Below are 21,171 nucleotides of genomic sequence, written 5' to 3' on the forward strand. Positions count from 1 at the left end.
CATAATTCAGTCACTTAAATCAATGAGACTCTGGATAAACCATTGCTCTCCTTCCTGAGTCTTGGTTTCTTTTTGTAAATGAAGATAAGCCTCGTCAACCCTTCCCACCGCTGCCATTGCCCAGGGTCACCCTGTGAATTTCACTGAACCGTGACAATGGAGGGGCTTTAGAAACAATGAGGGGCTAGGAGGGACAGGCACGGGAAGAAGGGGCCTTTGGGAGAGATTCTTCTGTTTCCCCAGGAAGGGTCATCGTAGTCCAGCTCACCAAGAGGCACAGATGGAGCTTAGGGACAAGGCTGAAGCACCCATGGCATCCAGAGAGATTATTTCCATGTGGCCTGAAGGGCCAAGTGCGTTAGTGGGATTAGTGGCAAACATAGTATTCAAACTCATAATTACATTGCAAGTTTAAAGGACAGCTGTGTACAAGGAAGCCAAGAACAGAATAAGCACACATGTGGTTTGGATTTTTTCCTCGTGTCAAATTTAATTTCTAGGTCTAAACTTTATAGGAAAAGAAGGAGAAGAGTAAAATCACATTTTAAGAATTTTTTTTTTAAAGTTTTAAAGTTAGAGGGAAAAAAAAAACACAACTGAATGAATACTTTCAGAAACTCTGATTTTGATTTCAAGAAGTATCTGCATTTCTTGGCCCCCTCGCCCCCTTTTTTTTAATCTGGTCAAAATTAAAATTTAAAGATCAGCAAAATATATGAATATGTTTGGGTTTTTTTCTTCCAACATAAGTTTAAACATCTGATATCTATTCTTTTTATAGCTTAATGTATGAAAAATTATAGAATTTATTTTATAAGATACCTGTTCTGTACAGGCAAACACATTTTAAATTAGATTATCCGCCAGTGGTACTGATTTTGTACAAGACAGGCTGGAGATTCCCCGGTGACTCACACAGTAAAGAAATCTGCCTGCAATGCAGGAGACCTAGGTTCAATCCCTAGGTCAGGAAGATCCCCTGGAGAAGGGAATGGCTACCTACTCCAACATTCTTTCCTGGAAAATTCCATGGATAGAGGAGCCTGGTGGGCTATAGAGTCCATGGAGTCACAAAGGGTCAGACACAACTGGGTGTCTAACACTTTCACTTTGAGGCTGGAGATTAAGGTTTATTTACATATTTACGCTATGGTGATACAATGAAGTACTAAAATTTTACATGCCTGGAATCAAAACAAGTACAGTTCCTGTTAGGAAATAATGTATCTGAGGATTCTGGCATGACCATCTATAGCCAGTTAGAGAAATCTTTGCTAGATTGAAAGGCTGTGCCATTACAAATGGCCTTGTTTACACTGTACTTAGAGCTTCATGTCCCATTTTGGACTCCTCATTAAAAAAGCATAATAAGTCATTTTTTAAAAGGAGTATAAATGGGAAATAATCCAAAATGGGAGACAAGATTATACAAAATAAATTCTACAAAAATGAAAAAAAAGACAACATGCAAAATTGAATAGAATCCGTCCAGAAAAGAGGCCAGTTGGCACAATCAGATGATTATATATAAATATTTGAGATCTATCACTGCATGAAAATGAAAGGAATTTTTATAGCTAAAGAAGTAAAATATGACTTTTAAAAGAGTTTAAAAACATAGCAAAGGATCTCAAAAAAAAAAAACAAAGCAAAGGAGGTCAGCAGTGACAGCCATGTATTTTTCTCAACTATGGACTTGGCACATCAATAGGATTTATGAACACTATCACCAGGAATTTGGTTGTACTGAAGGGAAAAAAAGTCTTATTTTAATTTAGGAGTAGAAATTCAGTGCAACCACTATAGTACTTGTGTCTTCTCAATGCACTCCATTTCTTCCCAGTGACATGAAAAGAAGTAAAAGTGTTAGTCGCTCAGCTGTGTCCAACTCTTTGGGACCTCATTGACTGTAGCCTGCCAGGCTTCTCTCTCCATGGAATTCTCCAGGCAAGAATACCTCCCTTCTCCAGGGGATCTTCCCAACCCAGGGATCGAACCTATGTCTCCTGCATTGTAGGCAGATTCTTTACAATCTGAGCCACCAGGGAACTCCACATTGGTGCCTGGCAATACTAGGTGCTTAATGAATACTAGGTACTTTATCACCTTCAGGATGTGGCGATATCTTAAGTACAGTGTAAACAAGGCCATTTGTAATGGCACAGCCTTTCAATCTAGCAAAGATTTCTCTAACTGGCTATAGATGGTCATGCCAGAATCCTCAGATACATTATTTCTTAATAGGAACTGTACTTGTTTTGATTCCAGGCATGTAAAATTTTAGTACTTCATTGTATCACCATAGTGTAAATATGTAAATAAACCTTAATCTCCAGCCTCAAAGTGAAAGTATTAGACACTCAGTCGTGTCCGACCCTTTGTGACTCCATGGACTCTATAGCCCACCAGGCTCCTCTATCCATGGAATTTTCCAGGAAAGAATGTTGGAGTAGGTAGCCATTCCCTTCTCCAGGGGATCTTCCTGACCTAGGGATTGAACCTAGGTCTCCTGCATTGCAAGGCAGATTCTTTACTGTGTGAGTCACCAGGGAATCTCCAGCCTGTCTTGTACAAAATCAGTACCACTGGCGGATAATCTAATTTAAAATGTGTTTGCCTGTACAGAACAGGTATCTTATAAAATAAATTCTATAATTTTTATACATAAAGCTATAAAAAAGAATAGATGTTTAAACTTATGTTGGAAGAAAAAAAACCCAAACATATTCATATATTTTGCTGATCTTTAAATTTTAATTTCAACCAGATTTGATCATTTGAGTTTGATCTTTAGGGTGACAATGAAATATTTTTCATAGCAAAAATGCCTTGATAGTCAGTGAATGGAAGCTCAAACTAGACAACACTCCATTTTGTTTGAAGCCATACAGCCCAGAGAATGTCCCAGGTAACTTTCTCTCCTCCTCCTAGAGAAGACTATCTGGCTTTAGAAGGGCATTTAGTCTATGAGTTTAGAACAGGAAGGATGGCCCTAGGCATCTGCATCAACCTATATCATTCCCAGTGCAAAAAACCAACTCAGCTTTGATTCCATTCAAATGAACTGGAGAACGGTGATGAGTGGTTCTAGTCTACATTTGGGTAAGTTATGAACTTACCCAAGATTTCCAGAACTCTTTTTTAGACTCTGGTCCGTATACTCCTAGAAACGTATACATTCAGAATGTCAGTTTGGTCTGGAGTCCCATTCAAAGCAAAACAAGCCTAGTTTCTAAGACTTCCTTGACTCCAGTGGAGCATGGATACAAATCCCTGGAGAAGGCAACTCCTTGTCTCTGATCCACAGACAGACACATGTTCAACTGGTCCTCCCTAGCTTTCCTGATTTCCATCAGTGCAAAACAGAGCCAGACCTTCCCTCTTTACAGAACAGCCGCCACTGTGTGTAATGGCTATGAACGCATTCTCCAACACTTCTTTAGCACTAGATGATAAGAAATGTCTTCATGAAAATAAGCACAACCAAGGAATGTTAAAGAGAAAAATCTCAACCAAGTATGAATACAGTAGAATTTAAAGAGGCAGAGTTTTACTTGGGCCTCAATGGGGTGCCTTTTTTTTTTTAAGTCAGTTCATTTTTCACCAACTAACTATCTAGGGTGGTGTGTAGGAAAACAGGGCAGCTCTCTTCCTTGCTGTCATCTGGGGACCAGGATCCTTTCATTTGTGTTCCTACCATCCTGTGTCGCTGCAGAACCTTTAGCATCCAACTAGGAGAAGCAGAAAGACCAGCCCATAGCCAGGCACTCAGGAGGAATTCTGAGCCAGTCCTGGAAGTGGCATGTGAGATTTCTGGTCATATCTGTCCCTTACATGACCAAATCTAATTGCAGAAGAAGCGTGGGAATGAGGACTTCTTGTCTGCCTAGGAACAAGCAGAGACTGGAATTTGGCAGGTGGCGAGCATAATTTGCTATATTCATGGCCTTGATTGTTGAATTCTATGTTTTTCCAACGTTGTGTTGTCTTTAGTCAGGATTATAAAACCATTTCAAGGAAATATAAAAATATATATATCTTTACTCTTCAAAATCATTGTTGGAGTGGATCAGTCCCACAGCTGTTTGGCAGTCCATGCCAATGTCTTAAAACATTTGAAGGATCATTTGCAAGCTCGTATGATTCACCTCATATAAGAAATCACAAAGGAAAGCAAATATCAGTAGGTTCATAGCACAGTGAATCATAGGCTGTTTGGTGTGGGCATTTACTCTGTGTCTTTATTCTCTGTGATATAGTTTAAAGAATTGTGAAAGCACTGATCATGTATAACCATCAGAACATTCTTACAATTGCTCTACCATGGTGACATTGAAGAAATGGTATCTAACTCAGGCCACACGGCTCTCTGAAGCCCTTCCCTGTTCTCTTCCACTTTCATTAAAGTGGAAAAACCCATCTGTTTGTATCATTGAGGTTGGAAACTGAGTGATATCACTCTCCAAAATAGATTTAATAGTATGGCTTGGTTAATTGTTTCCTGACCTGTTTGAGGGAGAGTCCAGACTCAGAGAAAAACATGGTGTATAAATTTCCGTATTCAATAGTGGCAAAGAGTCAGATTTGCATTATATTTTTAAAGGCAATTTTGGTAGAACTATTACAGTTTTTGTTTTCAGTTATTATAGACTTATCTAGACATTTAATCTACTTAATATATGATATTTAATGATACTTTCGCAAAGGACCTATTAATATTTGATCATTATTATTCATCCAATTAAGCCATTTGAAAATTAATTCTTAATAAGTCTAAATATGTAAATAGCCAGAAATGAGATTGAGAACCACGTTCTAAAGTCCACTTCTCAAAGAGAAAATCATGATCTCTGTAGAGACATATGGTTTAAAAAAGATCCTTCTCAGACATTCAAAGTGATTCTAGCATCCTAGGTGGGATCACTCATCTGGAAGAAGGAGCATAAGCATATATAGCAAGCAAAGTTATAAAAAGTATGGGTACGCTTTGGAAACTTTTTGGCTATCAAAAAAAAAACAAAGAAAAAAAAAGAATTAGAAAAAAAACTAGCCTTAATAATAATATATCTTTTAGGAAAAAAATACAATGCCACATTCCCATTTTCAGTCATTCCATTGTTTCCCTGTCCTTTCCCATTCTGTTATGGCCTCAAATGCCCAGGGAAGCTAATGAAGATCAAGCTTAGAGCCCTTCACTGGCTGGGCTCCATTCTAAATTCTAGAAGAAAGGCTTAATAACCACATAGTTATAGATTTTGTAAAATTTGCAAAAGTAAGAACTTGGAGGGGCATTACTTTTCTCAAAACAGACTCTCAAAGTGCCTTGAAACCAGGTTCCTACCCCTGATTCCATGGCTGACTGGAGGGCAGACAGGAAGATGTTCAAGACAGATTCTATTCAATGGTGGCAAATCCTATTTTTTTTTTGTATGGCCACTTTATTTTTTCGTAGCTTTATTGAGATATCATTGACATGACATTATATAAGTTTAAGGTGTACAAGTAGTGATTCTGTATTGTATATATTGCAAAGTGATTACCACAAACAGGTTTTAACACATTCATCACCTCAAATAGTGACAGCTGTGTGTGTGGTGAAAGCTTTAAAAATATACTCTTAGCAATTTTCAAATTCTGTGCTGTATTATCTATAGTTACAGTGTTGTACATTATATCCCTGAACTTATCCATCTTACTACTGGAAGTTTCTACCCTTTAACCACCATTACCCATTTCTCTTACCCCCTTCTCCCGACCCCCAACAACCACTGATCTATTCTCTGTTGTCTGTGGGCTTCTTTTGGATTATGCATATAAATCGGATCATACAGTATTTGTCTTTCTCTTTCTGACCTATTAACTAACTGTGATTGCCCTCAGAATTCACCCATGTTATTATAAGCAGCAGAATTTGTTTCTCTTTTTTATAGTTGAATAATATTCATTCCATATATGTGTGTGTATTTATCTATTCATTAGTCATTGGACTCTTAGGCTGTTTCCATATCTTGACTATTGTAAATAGTGCTACAGTGAACATACCTCTTCAAGATAGTGGTTTTATTTCCTTTGGATATTATGTACCCGGAATTGGAATTGCTGATTCATATGGTAGTTCTATTAATTTCTTGAGGAACCTCCATACTGCTTTCCATAGTGACCATACTAACGAATATTTCCTTCAACAACATACAAGAGTTTCTCTCACTAGGAGGCTAGGAAAGGCTAGATTAGAGTGGCAATTTTCAGTAGAGTAGTCTGGGAATATCTCATCATGCAGGTGGCATTGGACTGGTACCTGGGTCAAGAATATTCTGGCTGATGCCGAGGCTCTGGGCAAGGAGTGCTCACATGTGTTGAAGGAACAACCAGGGATAGAAGAGGCTGAGATTATCCTACTAAGTGAAACGAGTCACAAAGACAAATACCATATGATATCACTTATATGTAGATTCTAAAATATGACACAGATTTAAATGAGCCTATCTATGAAACAGGGGCTTCCCGGGTGGTGCTAGTAATAAAGAACCTGCCTGCCAGTACAGGAGACATGAGATGCAGGTCTGATCTCTGGGTCAGGAAGATCCCCTGGAGGAGAGCATGGCAACCCACTCCAGTATTCCTGCCTGGAGAATCCCACGGACAGAGGAGCCTAGTGGCCTACAGTCCATAGGGTCGCAAAGAGTCGGACACGACTGAAGCGACTTAGCATCTATGAAACAGAGTCATAGACACAGAAAGTAGACTGGTGGTTGCTGTGGAGAGGGAGTGGTTTGAGGGAGGGATGAAGTGGGAGGTTGGGGTTAATAAATGTAAACCTTTATCTATAGAATGGAAAAACAACGGCTCTTACTGTATAGCAGAGTACTATACGTGGTATGCCATGGTAAACTATAATGAAAAAGAATATTAAAAAATGTATATATTTATATGTATAACTGCATCACTTTGCTGTACAGCAGAAAGTAACACAGCATCATAAATCAACTATACTTCAATAATTTAAAAAAATAAAAAAAAATCATCTGTAAACCTCAAGTAAAATAATTCTGAGTTTGAGCTTTTTAAATTTTAGATTGAACATTTTAGAAAAATTGACCTTTTGCCATCCCGTTTGGCAAAAACTTACAAAGCAAGTCCAGCTTGACCCTTTTGGCCTCCAACCCAAACATTAATCTCACGCCATCATTTTCAACTTGACTCTCTCTGTTGGTCTCTGCGACTCAGGAGAGTCATGGGCATGTCGGAAACAAATACTGTGTTCCCTGAGATCATTTGGTATTTTTACCCATAAAGAAGCGTGCAGCTTTCCCCTTTGTGTCAGGCTTTTGTTTATAAAAAATGATCTGTGAAAACAAAGGGTAAAATTACACATCCTTCATGCAAATACACATATTATGCAAGGTAACATGCACAGTGTCACTTACTTTCTAATTTACTAACGTCCCGAATACTAGGCGCTCTCATGATGTCCTGTGCAAATTTGAATTGGAGTTTCGGGATTGATTTGAGGAAAATCGCCATTCATGCACCTCTTTGTAAAATGCTGTTTTCTACAATCTCATCTCTATAGATAACCCTAGCAAAGTAAATATTGAGGTAGGGAATTGGAAGAAGCAGTATTTTCTTTACTCCAGAGACGGTATTCAATCTGCAAGAAATACCTGAATGGAAAATATCACTGGTGTAGGTTAGAAACAGATTTCATAGCCTTATAACAGTGGGTAAAACACTTATTATAGAGAGAAAAAAAAATTTAAAATAATTATCCAACTCTGCTTACATTTCACTAAGCTTGGGGGCAAATCAGCCCCCTCATCCTGAATGGTAAAGCACCAAAATGGATTCCGTCGTAGAGCCAACGGCATGGGCTACCATATGCAAAAAAGTCAGCTATAGGAAAATAAACAGCAGTGTAATTGTGCAGCAAGTATAGGTACCAAGCTACACCCAGTGGCCTGGTATTTGAAGGGCTGTTCCTGCTTATTCTTTTTGCCTGGAGCCCCACCCAGGATGTTGGGATTTCCACGCCTTCCACGTTCCTAGCAGGAAATTGTTCTTTTTCTTCAGTGAGGAATATCTAGAGAAAAATCAACAGTCTCCACCCTCTCCCCGGATGTTATCACACTGGAATTACAGAGTGGGGTGGAGACACACAGCTAAGCTGTAAAAGCAGCTCAAGTTGTGAGAGCAGTCTGGCTCCAGCACCTGTCACCGCATTGATTGCCAAGGTCGATTCCAGCCCTCAGTTCCCTCTCTCCCCTACCCCACGCTCCCCAGTAGGTTCTTCCCAAGGCAGCATGCTCAGGAACAATCTGGATGGAAAGTCACCCTCAAAGCAAAAGAGTAATAACAATTGAGTAACAATAGATCCTATATACTGGGAAGTGCTAGCTGCCAGGCAGTGTGCTAAATGCTTTCTAAGCATTACATAGGGCCCTGAAACTAGATGCTATAATTGTCCTTATCAGGAAAGGGAGGCTTAGTACAGTAACTGCCTAAGAGCATACAACTGGAGAAGTGGTAGAACCATGATTTGAAATTTAGCCCATGTTTTCTAACTGAGACAGCATATTAAAAAGCAGAGACATTACTTCGTCAACAAAGGTCCATCTAGTCAGGCTATGGTTTTTCCAGTGGTCACGTATGGATGTGAGAGTTGGACTATAAAGAAAGCTGAGTGCAGAAGAATTGCTGCTTTTGAACTGTGGTGTTGGAGAAGATTCTTGAGAGTCCCTTGGACTGCAAGGAGATCCAACCAGACCATCTTAAAGGAGATCAGTCCTGGGCATTCATTGGAAGGACTGATGTTGAAATGGAAACTCCAATATTTTGGCTACCTGATGTGAAGAGCTGACTCATTTGAAAAAACCCTGATGCTGGGAAAGATTGAAGGCAGGAGGGGAGGGGGACGACAGAGGATAAGATGGTTAGATGGCATCACCGACTCAATGGACATGGGTTTGGGTGGACTCTGGGAGTTGGTGATGGACAGGGAGGCCTGGTATGCTGTGGTTCATGGGGTCGCAGAGTTGGACACGACTGAGCGACTGAACTTTGCTTTGCTTTGCTTTCTAATTCCCGAGTGAATGTCCTAGAATATTTTTGGTTATCTCCCCACCTCCCAGTGGGAAGATCTCTGTTGTCAGTGCACCCTTGTTGTTAATACAAAGCGACAGAAGCAGCTCTGGGATGTTCCTGGCATGAGTGGAGGCTTTCATCGTTCCCTCCAGCGTTCAGCAGCTACTGGGTTCTCTCCAGGGTCTTCCCTGTTGGAGCTCTTCAGAGATGCTTTGTTAATGGGACATCTTTACTTTGGGGCTCCCTGAAGCGGCCCTACTGGACTCTTCACGAGTCTTTCTTCCATCCAGCCCCATGCTGGGGATCACTGTAAGGTCCTGATGGCCAGGCAACATGAGATGAGCTGTTCATCCATGAAAACAGCAGAACCATGATTCAGGAGAGACTTCACATTATGGCCAAGAAGAGATGCAAAATGCATAAACCAGGGGAGCAGTGTCTAAAATAAGGCAAAAAAGAGAGAAATGGCCCTAAGTGGACCGATGATTGCAAGGTCAGGAAACACAAAGTGTGGGAATAGTGAAGGAGGCCAAATGGAAGGTGGATCAGGACATGTAGTCCAGTAATTGTGCTGATTCAGAACAATGTAGAGAGCTGGGGAGCAGTTTGGATGGTTGGTCAATTTGCTTGTATTCTCTTTGGGGTTTTGTTGTTGTTGTTGTTGGCAGGTTCCACAGAAAGGGTCCTGAGTGGAGTGAATGGTCATGAGTAGTGCCCAGTGCACACAGCCTTCAGCAGTTCTAACTGCAGCAGGCTGGCAGGGCCACAACTCTTTACCACCCCTCTACCTGCTACAGACTCACCAACCCTCCCTGTTCTGAATGAGCTCTCAGACTCTGGAAAGAAACCTACCACAGGGGTTATAACAGAGACTCTTTTGCACCTTACTATTGTGTTCATAACTGGAAAAATAAGGGTCTTACGAATTTCAAAACTGAGGGTCATAAAGACCAAGCCCCAGAATTAGCCTTGGCATGCTTGATCCATAAATTGATCAGAATGTTACTTTCAATGAGTTAACATTTGAAATTCTGTCAAGGTTAGGAACCTAAGAGGTTTTTTTTTTTTTTTCTTTTTCTATTTTTGTAACAAATAACAGGAGGCTTTGCAATAGAGACATAAACATAGGGTCATTCTCCCAGGACCTGAAATCAGAAAGCTTGAGTTTAAAACCCACTTACAAACTGTATGGCCTTGAACATGTCACTTAACATAGAGTCAGTTCTTTGTGACAGAGATTCCTCATTGGTCAAATGGAAAATACAGTGCCTACTTCAAAGGGTTACTGTGGGGATTTAATGAGATACCATATATATAACACACGGCACAATTCCTAGAGTGTTCTAGATGTTTTATTATCATCATTGTGATTATTATTCTCACCATCGTCATTATACTCAGATGCTCTCACTCTCCCTACCTCTGTACTTACTTTCCCAAACTTCTGCTAATCTTATCCTTCAGTTCAGTTCAGTCGCTCAGTCATGTCCAACTCTTTGCGACCCCATGAACCACAGCTCGCCAGGCCTCCCTGTCCATCACCAACTCCAGAGTTTACCCAAACTCATGTCCATTGAGTCGGTGATGGCGTCTAACCATCTCATCCTCTGTCGTCCCCTTCTCCTTCTGCCCTCAATCTTTCCCAGCATCAGAGTCTTTTCAGTGAGTCAGTTCTTCGCATCAGGTGGCCAAACTATTGGAGTTTCAGCTTTAGCACAGTCCTTCCAGTGAATATTCAGGACTGATTTCCTTTAGGATGGACTGGTTGGATCTCCTTGCAGTCCAGTCTTATCCTTGGACTCCCTCTAGTTGGCAGTGAGTCAAAGGAGGATTCATTATATTAAAAATTAAAATTCATTCATTATATTAAACACATTCTTTGGCAAATTCACAACTGACCTCTTTGGTACCAACATCTAAGGTTAGGGTTACCCCTCATCTCCTACTTGTTTTATGAATAATACCATGACATTGTTTATAAAGTTACATTTCAAAAATGAATAGCTTATTTGAAATCATCCATATTTTCAGCCTAAATAAAGTCTCAGTTAATTTGCTATCCACTGAATGAATTACTGCCTTGATGTGTTTTCAACCTAATCTCTTCCAGGAGAAGATCCTCAGTTCTAATATTTATAAAAGAGCTCATTTTTTTAAAAAGTAAGAGTGAATACCTACTAACAGTGACCATTTTTAGGTCATTTTTAATCTGTAAATGGAGAAGGCAATGGCAACCCACTCCAGTATGCTTGCCTGGAAAATCCCATGGACGGAGGGGCCTGGTGGTCTACAGTCCATGGGGTCGCAAAGAGTTGGACACGACTGAGCAACTTCACTTTATCTTTTCACTTCCATGCACTAGAGAAGGAAATGGCAACCCACTCTAGTATTCTTGCCTGGAGAATCCCAGGGACAGCGGAGCCTGATGGGCTGCCGTCTATGGGGGCGCACAGAGTCGGACACGACTGACGGGACTTAGCAGCATCAATCTGTAAAGCTAATAATATTTCTTAGGCTAATGTGTTTTTATCGATATTTGGTAATCACTTCCTATGGACCTATAAGAGATTTTTTAAAAATATTTAAAAGGTTGTTTTCATGAATCTTTAAGAAATAAATAGCTTTGACTTTTACGTTTATTTATAATAGATTTTCCTTAAGAAAATGATCTCCCTCCAGTGGACAAATTGTTATACTACAACCTGCCAAGAAAACTTCAAAGCCCATGAACTATCCTGTATCAAGTGTTTTATGACCTATTAATAAATGTTTGGTGTTAATAGGTAATATAACTGTAAAAAAAAAGGTTAAAATTTTAAAGATACTTAGCAGTATTTTTTACAAAACTGAGAGTGGAGAAATTTTTGTTAATTAAGACTTTCTTGATTTAATTGAAAACATAATAATAATACAAATTACTGATTTGGGAGTAATATTGGTATTTCCTCAGGTGAACTGAGAAAAACTGAACCACAAACCATGCTCCGATAGCTCTTATACTTCTGTTTCTGGATGGTGTGAAAAGGGTACTTATCTTTTATTTTTTAAAACAGTAAGCACATTTTTATATTGAAGGGAAATCAGCGTAAACTTGTGTTTTATATGTTCACGTTAAAACCTCCTCATGCTGAAGAGCTGCCATGACTATCTCCTTAGAGCAGAAATCACCCTTTATCCTCTTCCGAAGCAGGGGTCTTTTATATCTTTCAACTGTATACTGAATGCCTTCAAAACCCCTCTTTAAATACCATTCTTCTCTGAAGATTTCTTAGATATCCCTGCCTGGATTAATCGCATTGCCTTTATTTTTGTAACTCAGTGTGCTCATGGTAGGTATTTAATAAATGCTTGTTGAGTTAAGCATATCCAAGAAGAACGTGCCAGAGATCTGGTATAAGTCTCTTTAATAATTAGAAACCCTTTCCCTCTGGCCTTCCTCAGGATTGCTAAAATCCCAGATGCGTGAAGTGTCTGTCCATGTGCAACAGATGTCCATTTTTGGGTGTCACCTAGGACTTCCCTAGTAGTTCAGCTGGTGAAAAATCCACATGCAGTGAAGGAGACCCGGGTTCGATTCCTGGGTTGGGAAGATCTCCTGGAGAACAGATAGGCTACCCACTCCAGTATTCTGGCCTGGAAATTCCATGGACTATTCCATGGGGTCGCGAAGAGTCGGACTGAGTGACTTTCACTTTCTTTTCATTGCTAACACACATTTGTGATTTACACGATTATGCATTATAGCTGGGAGAACTTCAGGACTAGTAGATAATCCAGTTAGCTCAGTAACTCGGGTCAGTTGACCTTTCTAGGAGCTGGTATCCTCGTCTATTAAATGAATCTGTTCAAGTAGATAATCTCTCAGTGTCCTTTAAGGACCAAATAAATGCATCTGTAAAGTGACAAAATTCTAAGAAAATTTTGAATTGAAAAACGTGTTTGTGACTGGCTAAGCTAGATTTTGAGTTTTTCCTGTGTGTGTGTGTGTGTGTGTGTGTGTGTGTGTGTGTGTGTGTGTGTGCTTTTTACTAGACAGATTGATTTAGAGTCAGTGTTCTCATTTGGTCATAGAATCATAGGTGATTCATGAAACATCAAGTATCTGGATAATTCTTCCAGTTTGGCCTTCAGTCTTTGGGTCATAATACTATTATTAATCACTCCAGGAGCAAAAGAATATTTAAAAACTAGCTAGTTGATAGTTTAGATAAAGATTCTAATGGGGAAAACATTGATAACAACTGAGCTTGAATTCATTCATTCATTTACTCATTTAACAAGTTTTTAAACCACATACTGGCTGGGCTATCGTGAGCTAACATCCTCTTCTTATAGAAACGCACAAGAGTTGACTTCATTTTAATACTGGTTGATGCTTGACTAGAAAAACTCTGTAGAAAGTTTATCTCGGTTATAAAGTGTGTGATATCAAGAATGGCATCTGTAGTTCTTTTCTTGCCAGACTCTATATTGCTGAGCATCGTGCCTTTCATTCATTTGATCACTAGTTCAAACCACTTTTCTGAAGTGCCATGTGAGTGCTTAGAAAACCTAGAATCTTCATTCTCAGCTCACAGTCTAGGAATGGAGATCGCATGGTAATTATTTCCAGCTCCTTATAAACGCCACCAGTAGGGTGTAGGAATGAGTCTTGGGGGTGCAGAGGAAGGGCATCTCATGAAGCTCTGGGGTATCAAGTCAGTATTTCCAGTGGAGGCTAAGTCATCAAGGACGAATAATGGTTAGGCAGGAGAGTGTAGTGCCGAGGAACTGGGGAGAAGAAGGTTAGGTAGTGAGACCCTGAGACAGGGAGGCGGTGGTTGAGTATGAAGGGAACGTGTACTGCTCGACGGGAGAGTGTCGCACGTCAAGGTTGGGAAAAGGGCTCATTGTCCTTGAGGACAGATGCCCATGACTCTGTCAGTTTAGCCAAGGAATGTGACCTTTATTCTGAGGACAACAGTGAGCTACTGAAAGATTTCTAGCTAATGAATTACATAGTCAGGTTTACATTTTAAGGAGAGTCATACAGGGTGAAAAATGGATTCAAGAGACTACTTTTAAAACTGTTATAATAATATAAGTGAGAGTTGATGGAATCTTGAACTTAATATATTGGCAGTGGGGATGGAGGGAAGTGGCTACAACAGAAATTTGTGATTTGATAGATATTGGTAGGAATGGAGAAGCTACTCCAGAGAAGCTCAGCTTTGGGGAAACAAGCATATTAGACATGTCATGAGCACTTGTTGAACTGAACCCAAATATTTAGTAAGTTACTATATAAAAGGACTTCTAAGGAGAACCAGTCTTTGCAGAATGGCTCCTTTTTAACTGAGATTGAGTTCAGAGAGATCTATGTATCGTATATCTGGTCAGTAGGCAGAAATACTCAAAAGCTTGGGAAGGCAAGTGTATGAAGTCAGTGTGTTATTTTTCTTTTGTGTATTCTGGTACTATAATTTTTTTAACAAAAGGAATCAGCTGCTAGGTTTCCTATTGTTACTTCCTAAAATGAAATCTCCCTTTATTAAAACATCAGCTTGCAATTCACAGCAATGTCATCCTTTTCTTCCTTGTTGACAGTTTCGATGTGGATAATGGCACATCTTCGGGGCGGAGTCCCTTGGATCCCATGACCAGCCCAGGATCTGGGCTGATTCTCCAAGCAAATTTTGTCCACAGTCAGCGTCGGGAGTCCTTCCTGTACCGCTCCGACAGCGATTATGACCTCTCGCCAAAGTCCATGTCCCGGAACTCCTCCATTGCCAGTGACATGTAAGTATGAGGCTGAGCAAAGTGACAAGGAAACTCTTAGAGGAAACCAAGTAAATTTCTCTCTAGAGTTGATAAAACCAATGATGTTTGCTCAACTGCATCATTCTGTAATTTAAAAAGGATGATGGGCAAAATTGTATAAACTGAAGGTAAACAATAGATTGAATTTGTATATGCTCTCACTCTTGGTAGGACATTTATTTTTCCTAGAGAACACATTGTCTGGGAAAAGTGAAAATTAAATTTTTAATGGAGGCATTTACACTGACAACGTTAGCTTATAGTCATGTAGGACCTGGCTGAGATTTAGCTACCTAACCATGTGAATCTTTCTGAATATTTTGAAAAGCTTTAAACTCAGTTTGCAAGTCCCCATGATATTAGCATGTATGTCTCTTTGAATGCATCTTCATTGATGTACCACACAGATGTTAGCACTGGTTTGCTGGCTCATTTGAGAGATCTTTGTGGAGGGTTGCCTAAATTAAACCATTTTTGGAATATTAATCACTGGAGGCAAGTAGAGAAAACACTGGACAGGCTTGAATATCGTTTAAGACATGGCACAGCTTGGAAAGTAATTAAAACAGATAAGCTGGTTTACAGATCACATACCATCATTAGCTCGTTTTCTCAGCACATTCCATTCCTGTTTACTCTAGTGTTCTTTAGTTTTCTAGTTTCTGGAGGCTTCTAAATAGGACCTGACTCTTACTCAGTACCTTTGCTGTCATTCAAGATCACTCTGCCTCTGTGTAGAGTTAATGTCCAGTTTCCTCTTCTGCATATACATCCGTCCAATAACAATAGCATCTTCTCACGGCACCATCTCAAAAGCTCAGGATAGGTTGCGGTGCATCTTAGAAGAATGTATGGGGTCCCTGAATGTCTAGTGTTAATTCTTGGTATTCTAATAGGTCGTTAGGTTATCCCAATAGGTCTACATGAGATTCTAGAAATGAAATGGCTCTTGGTTGCCATTTATTAATAGTTATAAAACGATGATACTCTCTTCTCCCTAGGAATGAGCAACTAAAGTACAATCACTTTGGTTCAGGTTCTGAATTACAAAATTCCCATTGTGTAACTGTCTTTGTTTGACAGTTACAGGAGATAAAAGAAAACTCCAAGATAGGGTTCTTAATCTCAAATAGCTAATAATGTTATGAAATGACAGGTTTTATGTCAAATAATTAGTGAAAAAACATTTTTTACGTCCTAACTGTTGTCCTTGCAGGCTACAGGTAAAAGTATGTCATTACCTACCTCTGTGCACCTGTCTCCACCATCTTTCAAAAACTACCCAATTTACTCTCCTTTTTAATCTGCTTTTTTGGCAGTGAAACTTCTTCCATAATCACATCTCCCCACATTCTTCCAACCCCACTCCAAGATCCACATCTACTTGCTATATATCCTTATATGTTGTGTTGCCTTAACATTCTGAAATGTACCTTTAATTCATATTGACCTCTGAAAATCATCCCAATTCAAATAATATTTATCAATCACCCATAAAGTAAAGTCATGGTGCCAGTTATCAGAGGAAAGGTGATTTCCTTTAAATGCACAAGGTGCATTTAATCTAGCTCCCATCACTGTTGTGTGCTCTCTTCCCTCCTGCTCAGAGCCCTCTTCTTCACTGATTCTGCTTATCACCCCTTAACATATTATCTCCAACATATAGACGCGGACCCTTTTCTCTCTGCTTTGGAAAATTCTTTAATGTATATGTTCAGCTATCAGCTTTCATCAGATGACTTACTGCTCAGTATCTCTGGCCCTGAGACCTCAGTTGAGCTCCAGAGCTATAGCACCTCATTGCCTGCTAGAGATTAGACTTCCTTGTTCAGCTGTCCCTTCACACTCACATGCATGTATGAGTGTCTGTGTGCTTAGTCGTGTCCTGCTCTTTTCAATGCCATAGACTGTAGACCACCAGGCTTCTCTGTCCGTAGGATTCTCCAGGTAAGAATACTGCAGAGGGTTGCCATTTCCTCCTCCAGAGGATCTTCCCAACCCAGGGGTCAAACCAGCATCTCCTGTATTGGCAGGCAGATTCTTTTACCACTGAGCCATCTGGGAGGCCCCAGTTAGTACGTATTCGTCATTAATTCATTGTACTAATGGTGTCCACTCTTCTTTATTAAAAACAACTTCCTTTTCCCATTGGTCCTATTTCTGTTATTTTTGTCTTGTTTTTTTAGGTCTGAAATTTAAGATGGTCATTTATTCATTCACACGTAATAAAGATACTGAGTGACTAGGTGTATTCATAGCTTCCAGTCTGCATGGGGTAGGAAGAGGCAGGGCAGGAGGGCTGATAGTTTAGACTTTTGTCATAAAATGTGAGAAGCACCATCTTTGAGGCATTTACAAAACTACAAGAGAAAAGGAGAGGAGAAGGAGAGTTTGCCAACCAGGAAAAGCCAGGCCAAGAGGGCAACATTTGGATAATGTGGGGAGGAGAATCATGGCTCAGTTAAAGAATGACAGTTTGATTGCTGTGGGTAGGAAAACGTGGCAAGAGAGAAAGACTGGAATACAATCACAGAGGTGTTTAGCTCGGGTCGCGTGATCCCATTCTTGTTTTTATTGCTTCTGATTACTCTATTGTTGAGTGATTGAGTAAAGTGAAGTGATTACAGGGAAATCGTTCATGTTGAAATTCATAGAAACAAAGCAGTCTTAATACGATGGAGGGCCAGGTCAAGGGAGTTGAGGTGGGATGACAGTTAATCTAGAGGCAAGGGGTGCATGTGTGTGCGTGTGTGTGTGTGTGTGTGTGTGTGTAGACAACCAGTGGGCAAAGCTGTGTGTGTGTATGTGCCCGCAAAGGAGTTGCGGTGGGATGACAGTTTAATCCAGAGGCAGGAGGCTGCATGTGTGTGTGTGTGTGTGTGTGCGTGCGTGTGTGTGTCTGTGTGTGTGTGTCTGTGTGTGTGCAAACAACCAGTGGGCAAGGAGAACCAAAGAGAATGCTGAAGTTTTGACCCCAGACTTGTAAATGAACAATGATGTTGACATAGGGCCAGGGTAGAAAGTAGACAGCATAAGCAATTTGACTTTTACACAGTGGGGCTGGAGCTATAGGAGGAACAAGGCAACAGTCAAAGGAAAAGGACAGAGAGCAGAAGCAACATTGCAGAGGATCAGGAGAAATTCGAAGAACCAGTTACTGTTTGCAGTGACTAAGTTTGGGAAGACCACTGGAAGAAGCATCAGTGGGGTAGTAGAAATAGAAGCATCTAGGGGTAGTAGAATAGAAGCATCTTGGTGGGGTAGTAGAAATAGAAGAATAGAGTTAGTGGAGGGTTGAATTGAAAGTGGAGATATCAGCAAGTGCAAGCATCTCTTTAAAAGGTTAGTAAGTTAAAAGGGAAAAGAGAATTAAAGTTGCTTGAGAGAGAATTGAGTTCAAGGGAATTTATTGTTTTAATTCAGAACAGGTAAGCTGAGGGACACAAGGGTTAAGTATGGAGTTGTAGCTGCTACCAAAAGTAAGATCATGAGCTCAAGTGAAGGGGCTAACCCTGGGAAAGTAGTGCAGACAAGTACTGCATTCTTTAGAACAATGAAAAAAAGTGAAAAGAGGAAATACAAATTTGGAGATGGATGGGCGAAATGTTTAGAGACTTGATGGTTTATGATATCTACTTTTTCATGCAAGTAGACACTATAAAAAAGAGTATATGTCTATAACTGACTCACTTTGCTGTATAGCAGAGATTGGTACAACATTCTAAATCAACTGTACTTCAGTAAAAAAAAGAAAGTATAGCCATTGGTAACTAAAGTAAAGAGGATGGGGCAGCTTGAGAATATGGGGGAGAGTTCAAAAGAGCCGCACTGCAATTATAAAGAGAACAGGACATTTCCTGGCAGTCCAGTGGTTTCGATTCAGCACTTTGACTGCCAGGGCCCAGGTTCATTCATCCCTAGTTGAAGGACTAAGATACCACTAGCTCTGCACTATGGCCCCCAAACCTAAAAAATATAGAAAGAGAATAGGATAAGAATACTAGAAAGAAACTTGCTGAAAAACCCCATAGATAATAATATGTAATACTGGATGGATAAAGAACCAGATTGAATGTCATATCTTCCAACTTTAGCAAAGGTAAAACAATTTGGCTTTAGATGGAAGCCAGGGACAAGCTCAGGGTGTGTTAGTGGACTCTATTTTATGTAGTTGCATATCCTAATTTCTAAAATTATAGCACATCGATTTTTGGATGTCAGTGTGTATCCACATGGTACTTCTCCAGTGGTTTAGTGGGAAAGAATCCTCCTGCAGTGCGGGAGACACAGAGACGCAGGTTCAGTCTCTGGGTCGGAAAGATCCTCTGGAGGAGAGCATGGCAACCCACTCCATTATTCTTGCCTGGAGAATCCCATGGACTGAGGAACCTAGCGGGCTGCTGTCCAAAGGGTCACAAAGAATCGGATATGACTGAGCGACTAAGCACGCACGCACATGTATCCGTGCTTCTTATGAAAAGCATATAATAGTTCATGTTTAAATGGCGCTTTTCTTTCCAAAGCAAACCTACAAGGATGACCTCAATTTTCCCTGTACCTATTCAAGAGTTTCTTTATCTGATCCGTCTCACGTAAGTGACAAATCTAATCAGACCATGATGCAACTCTATATTTTGTTGAAAAATAATGACTTGACATGATCAGCTTTCTTATCCCCCCTGGGTACTTATATTGGGACAATAGGGTTTTCCTTTGATACTAAATGACTCCTGGAAAGGGTTCTTTCTACCTGGGAGATGAAGTTTCTCTGAGAAGCAGGGTGAATAGAATAAAAAACTAACTGTTTCAGTCTTCAGTGTGACTCTAGACAAACCATCTACATGTAAAGTGTTATCCTTTATCTTCATTTGACCCCACATGTGGCCATATGTAAACCTCCACTTTCCTATCCAGTTCTTGATAATCCTGGGAAGATTGTTTGGTGTCTATACTTCAACTGTACTTTATACAGAATGATAGTATTATGTATTTTAATCACTTTTGATTATTTTATACTTAATAGTACTAGTTAAGCATTCCTATTAAGAAAATCCCTTGCTGCTGCTGCTGCTAAGTTGCTTCAGTCGTGTCTGACTCTGTGCAGTCCCATAGACGACAGCCCACCAGGCTCCCCCGTCCCTGGGATTCTCCAGGCAAGAACTGGAGTGGGTTGCCATTTCTTTCTCCAATGCATGAAAGTGAAAAGTGAAAGTGAAGTCGCTCAGTCGTGTCTGACTCTTAGCGACCCCATGGACTGCAGCCTACCAGGCTCCTCCATCCATGGGATTTTCCAGGCAAGAGTACTGGAGTGGGTTGCCATTGCCTTCTCCAAGAAAATCCCTTAGAAATTTCAAACACTAACAGTACCAGTGAAGGTTTATGATTATCTATTTGAATGAAATGTTTTAGAAAAATGTTAATTGCTCCTTCAGTTGAAATATAATTGTTTAATTTATTGGTAAAGTGAGAACGAAGATAAAACTGAAATGGTTAGTTATTTATTCTATCCACTGTGCTTTTCATTTAATACTTTCATCAGTCCTATGAAGAGGGGCATTATTATGCCATTTTACAGGTGAAAGATCCAAGGTCCTTAAACTTAAACTTCTTTAACAGCACACACACATTTTGATCATTTCTCTGAGAACATTGTTTTGCTAATGCCATAAACAAAGTGAACTATTGCGGCAAAACTACTGAGAAACCGAACAACCTGTTAACCAAAGCCAATGACCAAATGAATGACTTGGCACTGTGGAAATTTATTTTTCAGTTAGAGTTTAAGCATGAAAGGAGATGCAAGCTCAAATTGGTCAGAGGAGTAATAAAGAACGTATTCAGGTGACTCTTTGGAAAATATTCGACTGACTCAAGTCTATAGAACTAGGCTAAATTTCACAAACATTAACTTAGGTAAGGCAGAAGAGAAGATCCTGGCAGCCTCTGCTCAGAAGCCTGTCACATAGTTTGTTAAATATATTCCAAGTAGCAACCTAGTTCTTAAGACTAATAAGACATCAGTTCAGTTCAGTTCAGTCACTCAGTCATGTCCGACTCTTTGTGACCCCATGAATCGCAGCACGCCCAGCCTCCCTGTCCATCACCAACTCCCAGAGTTTACCCAAACTTACGTCCATCGAGTCAGTGATGCCATCCAGCCATCTCATCCTCTGTCATCCCCTTCTCCTCCTGCCCCCAATCCCTCCCAGCATCAGAGTCTTTTCCAATGAGTCAACTCTTTGCATGAGGTGGCCAATGTATTGGAGTTTCAGCTTCAACATCAGTCCATCC

The 21,171-nt window shown here is 40.1% G+C and overlaps 1 protein-coding gene across 5 annotated transcripts in view; it reads left to right on the forward strand.

Annotated features, from left to right (window-relative positions):
• The window catches only part of PDE4D (phosphodiesterase 4D), a 1,264,832-nt gene that overhangs the window by 1,015,816 nt on the left and 227,845 nt on the right, over positions 1-21,171 (forward strand). For all 5 annotated transcript variants that reach the window (XM_018065509.1, XM_018065510.1, XM_005694677.3 and 2 more), the window contains one exon: positions 14,668-14,859. In XM_018065509.1, coding sequence (XP_017920998.1) covers positions 14,668-14,859 — 192 coding nt within the window. The remainder of the gene's footprint in view (positions 1-14,667; positions 14,860-21,171) is intronic.

Source organism: Capra hircus, chromosome 20 (assembly GCF_001704415.2).
Source record: "Capra hircus breed San Clemente chromosome 20, ASM170441v1, whole genome shotgun sequence".
NCBI lineage: Eukaryota > Metazoa > Chordata > Mammalia > Artiodactyla > Bovidae > Capra > Capra hircus.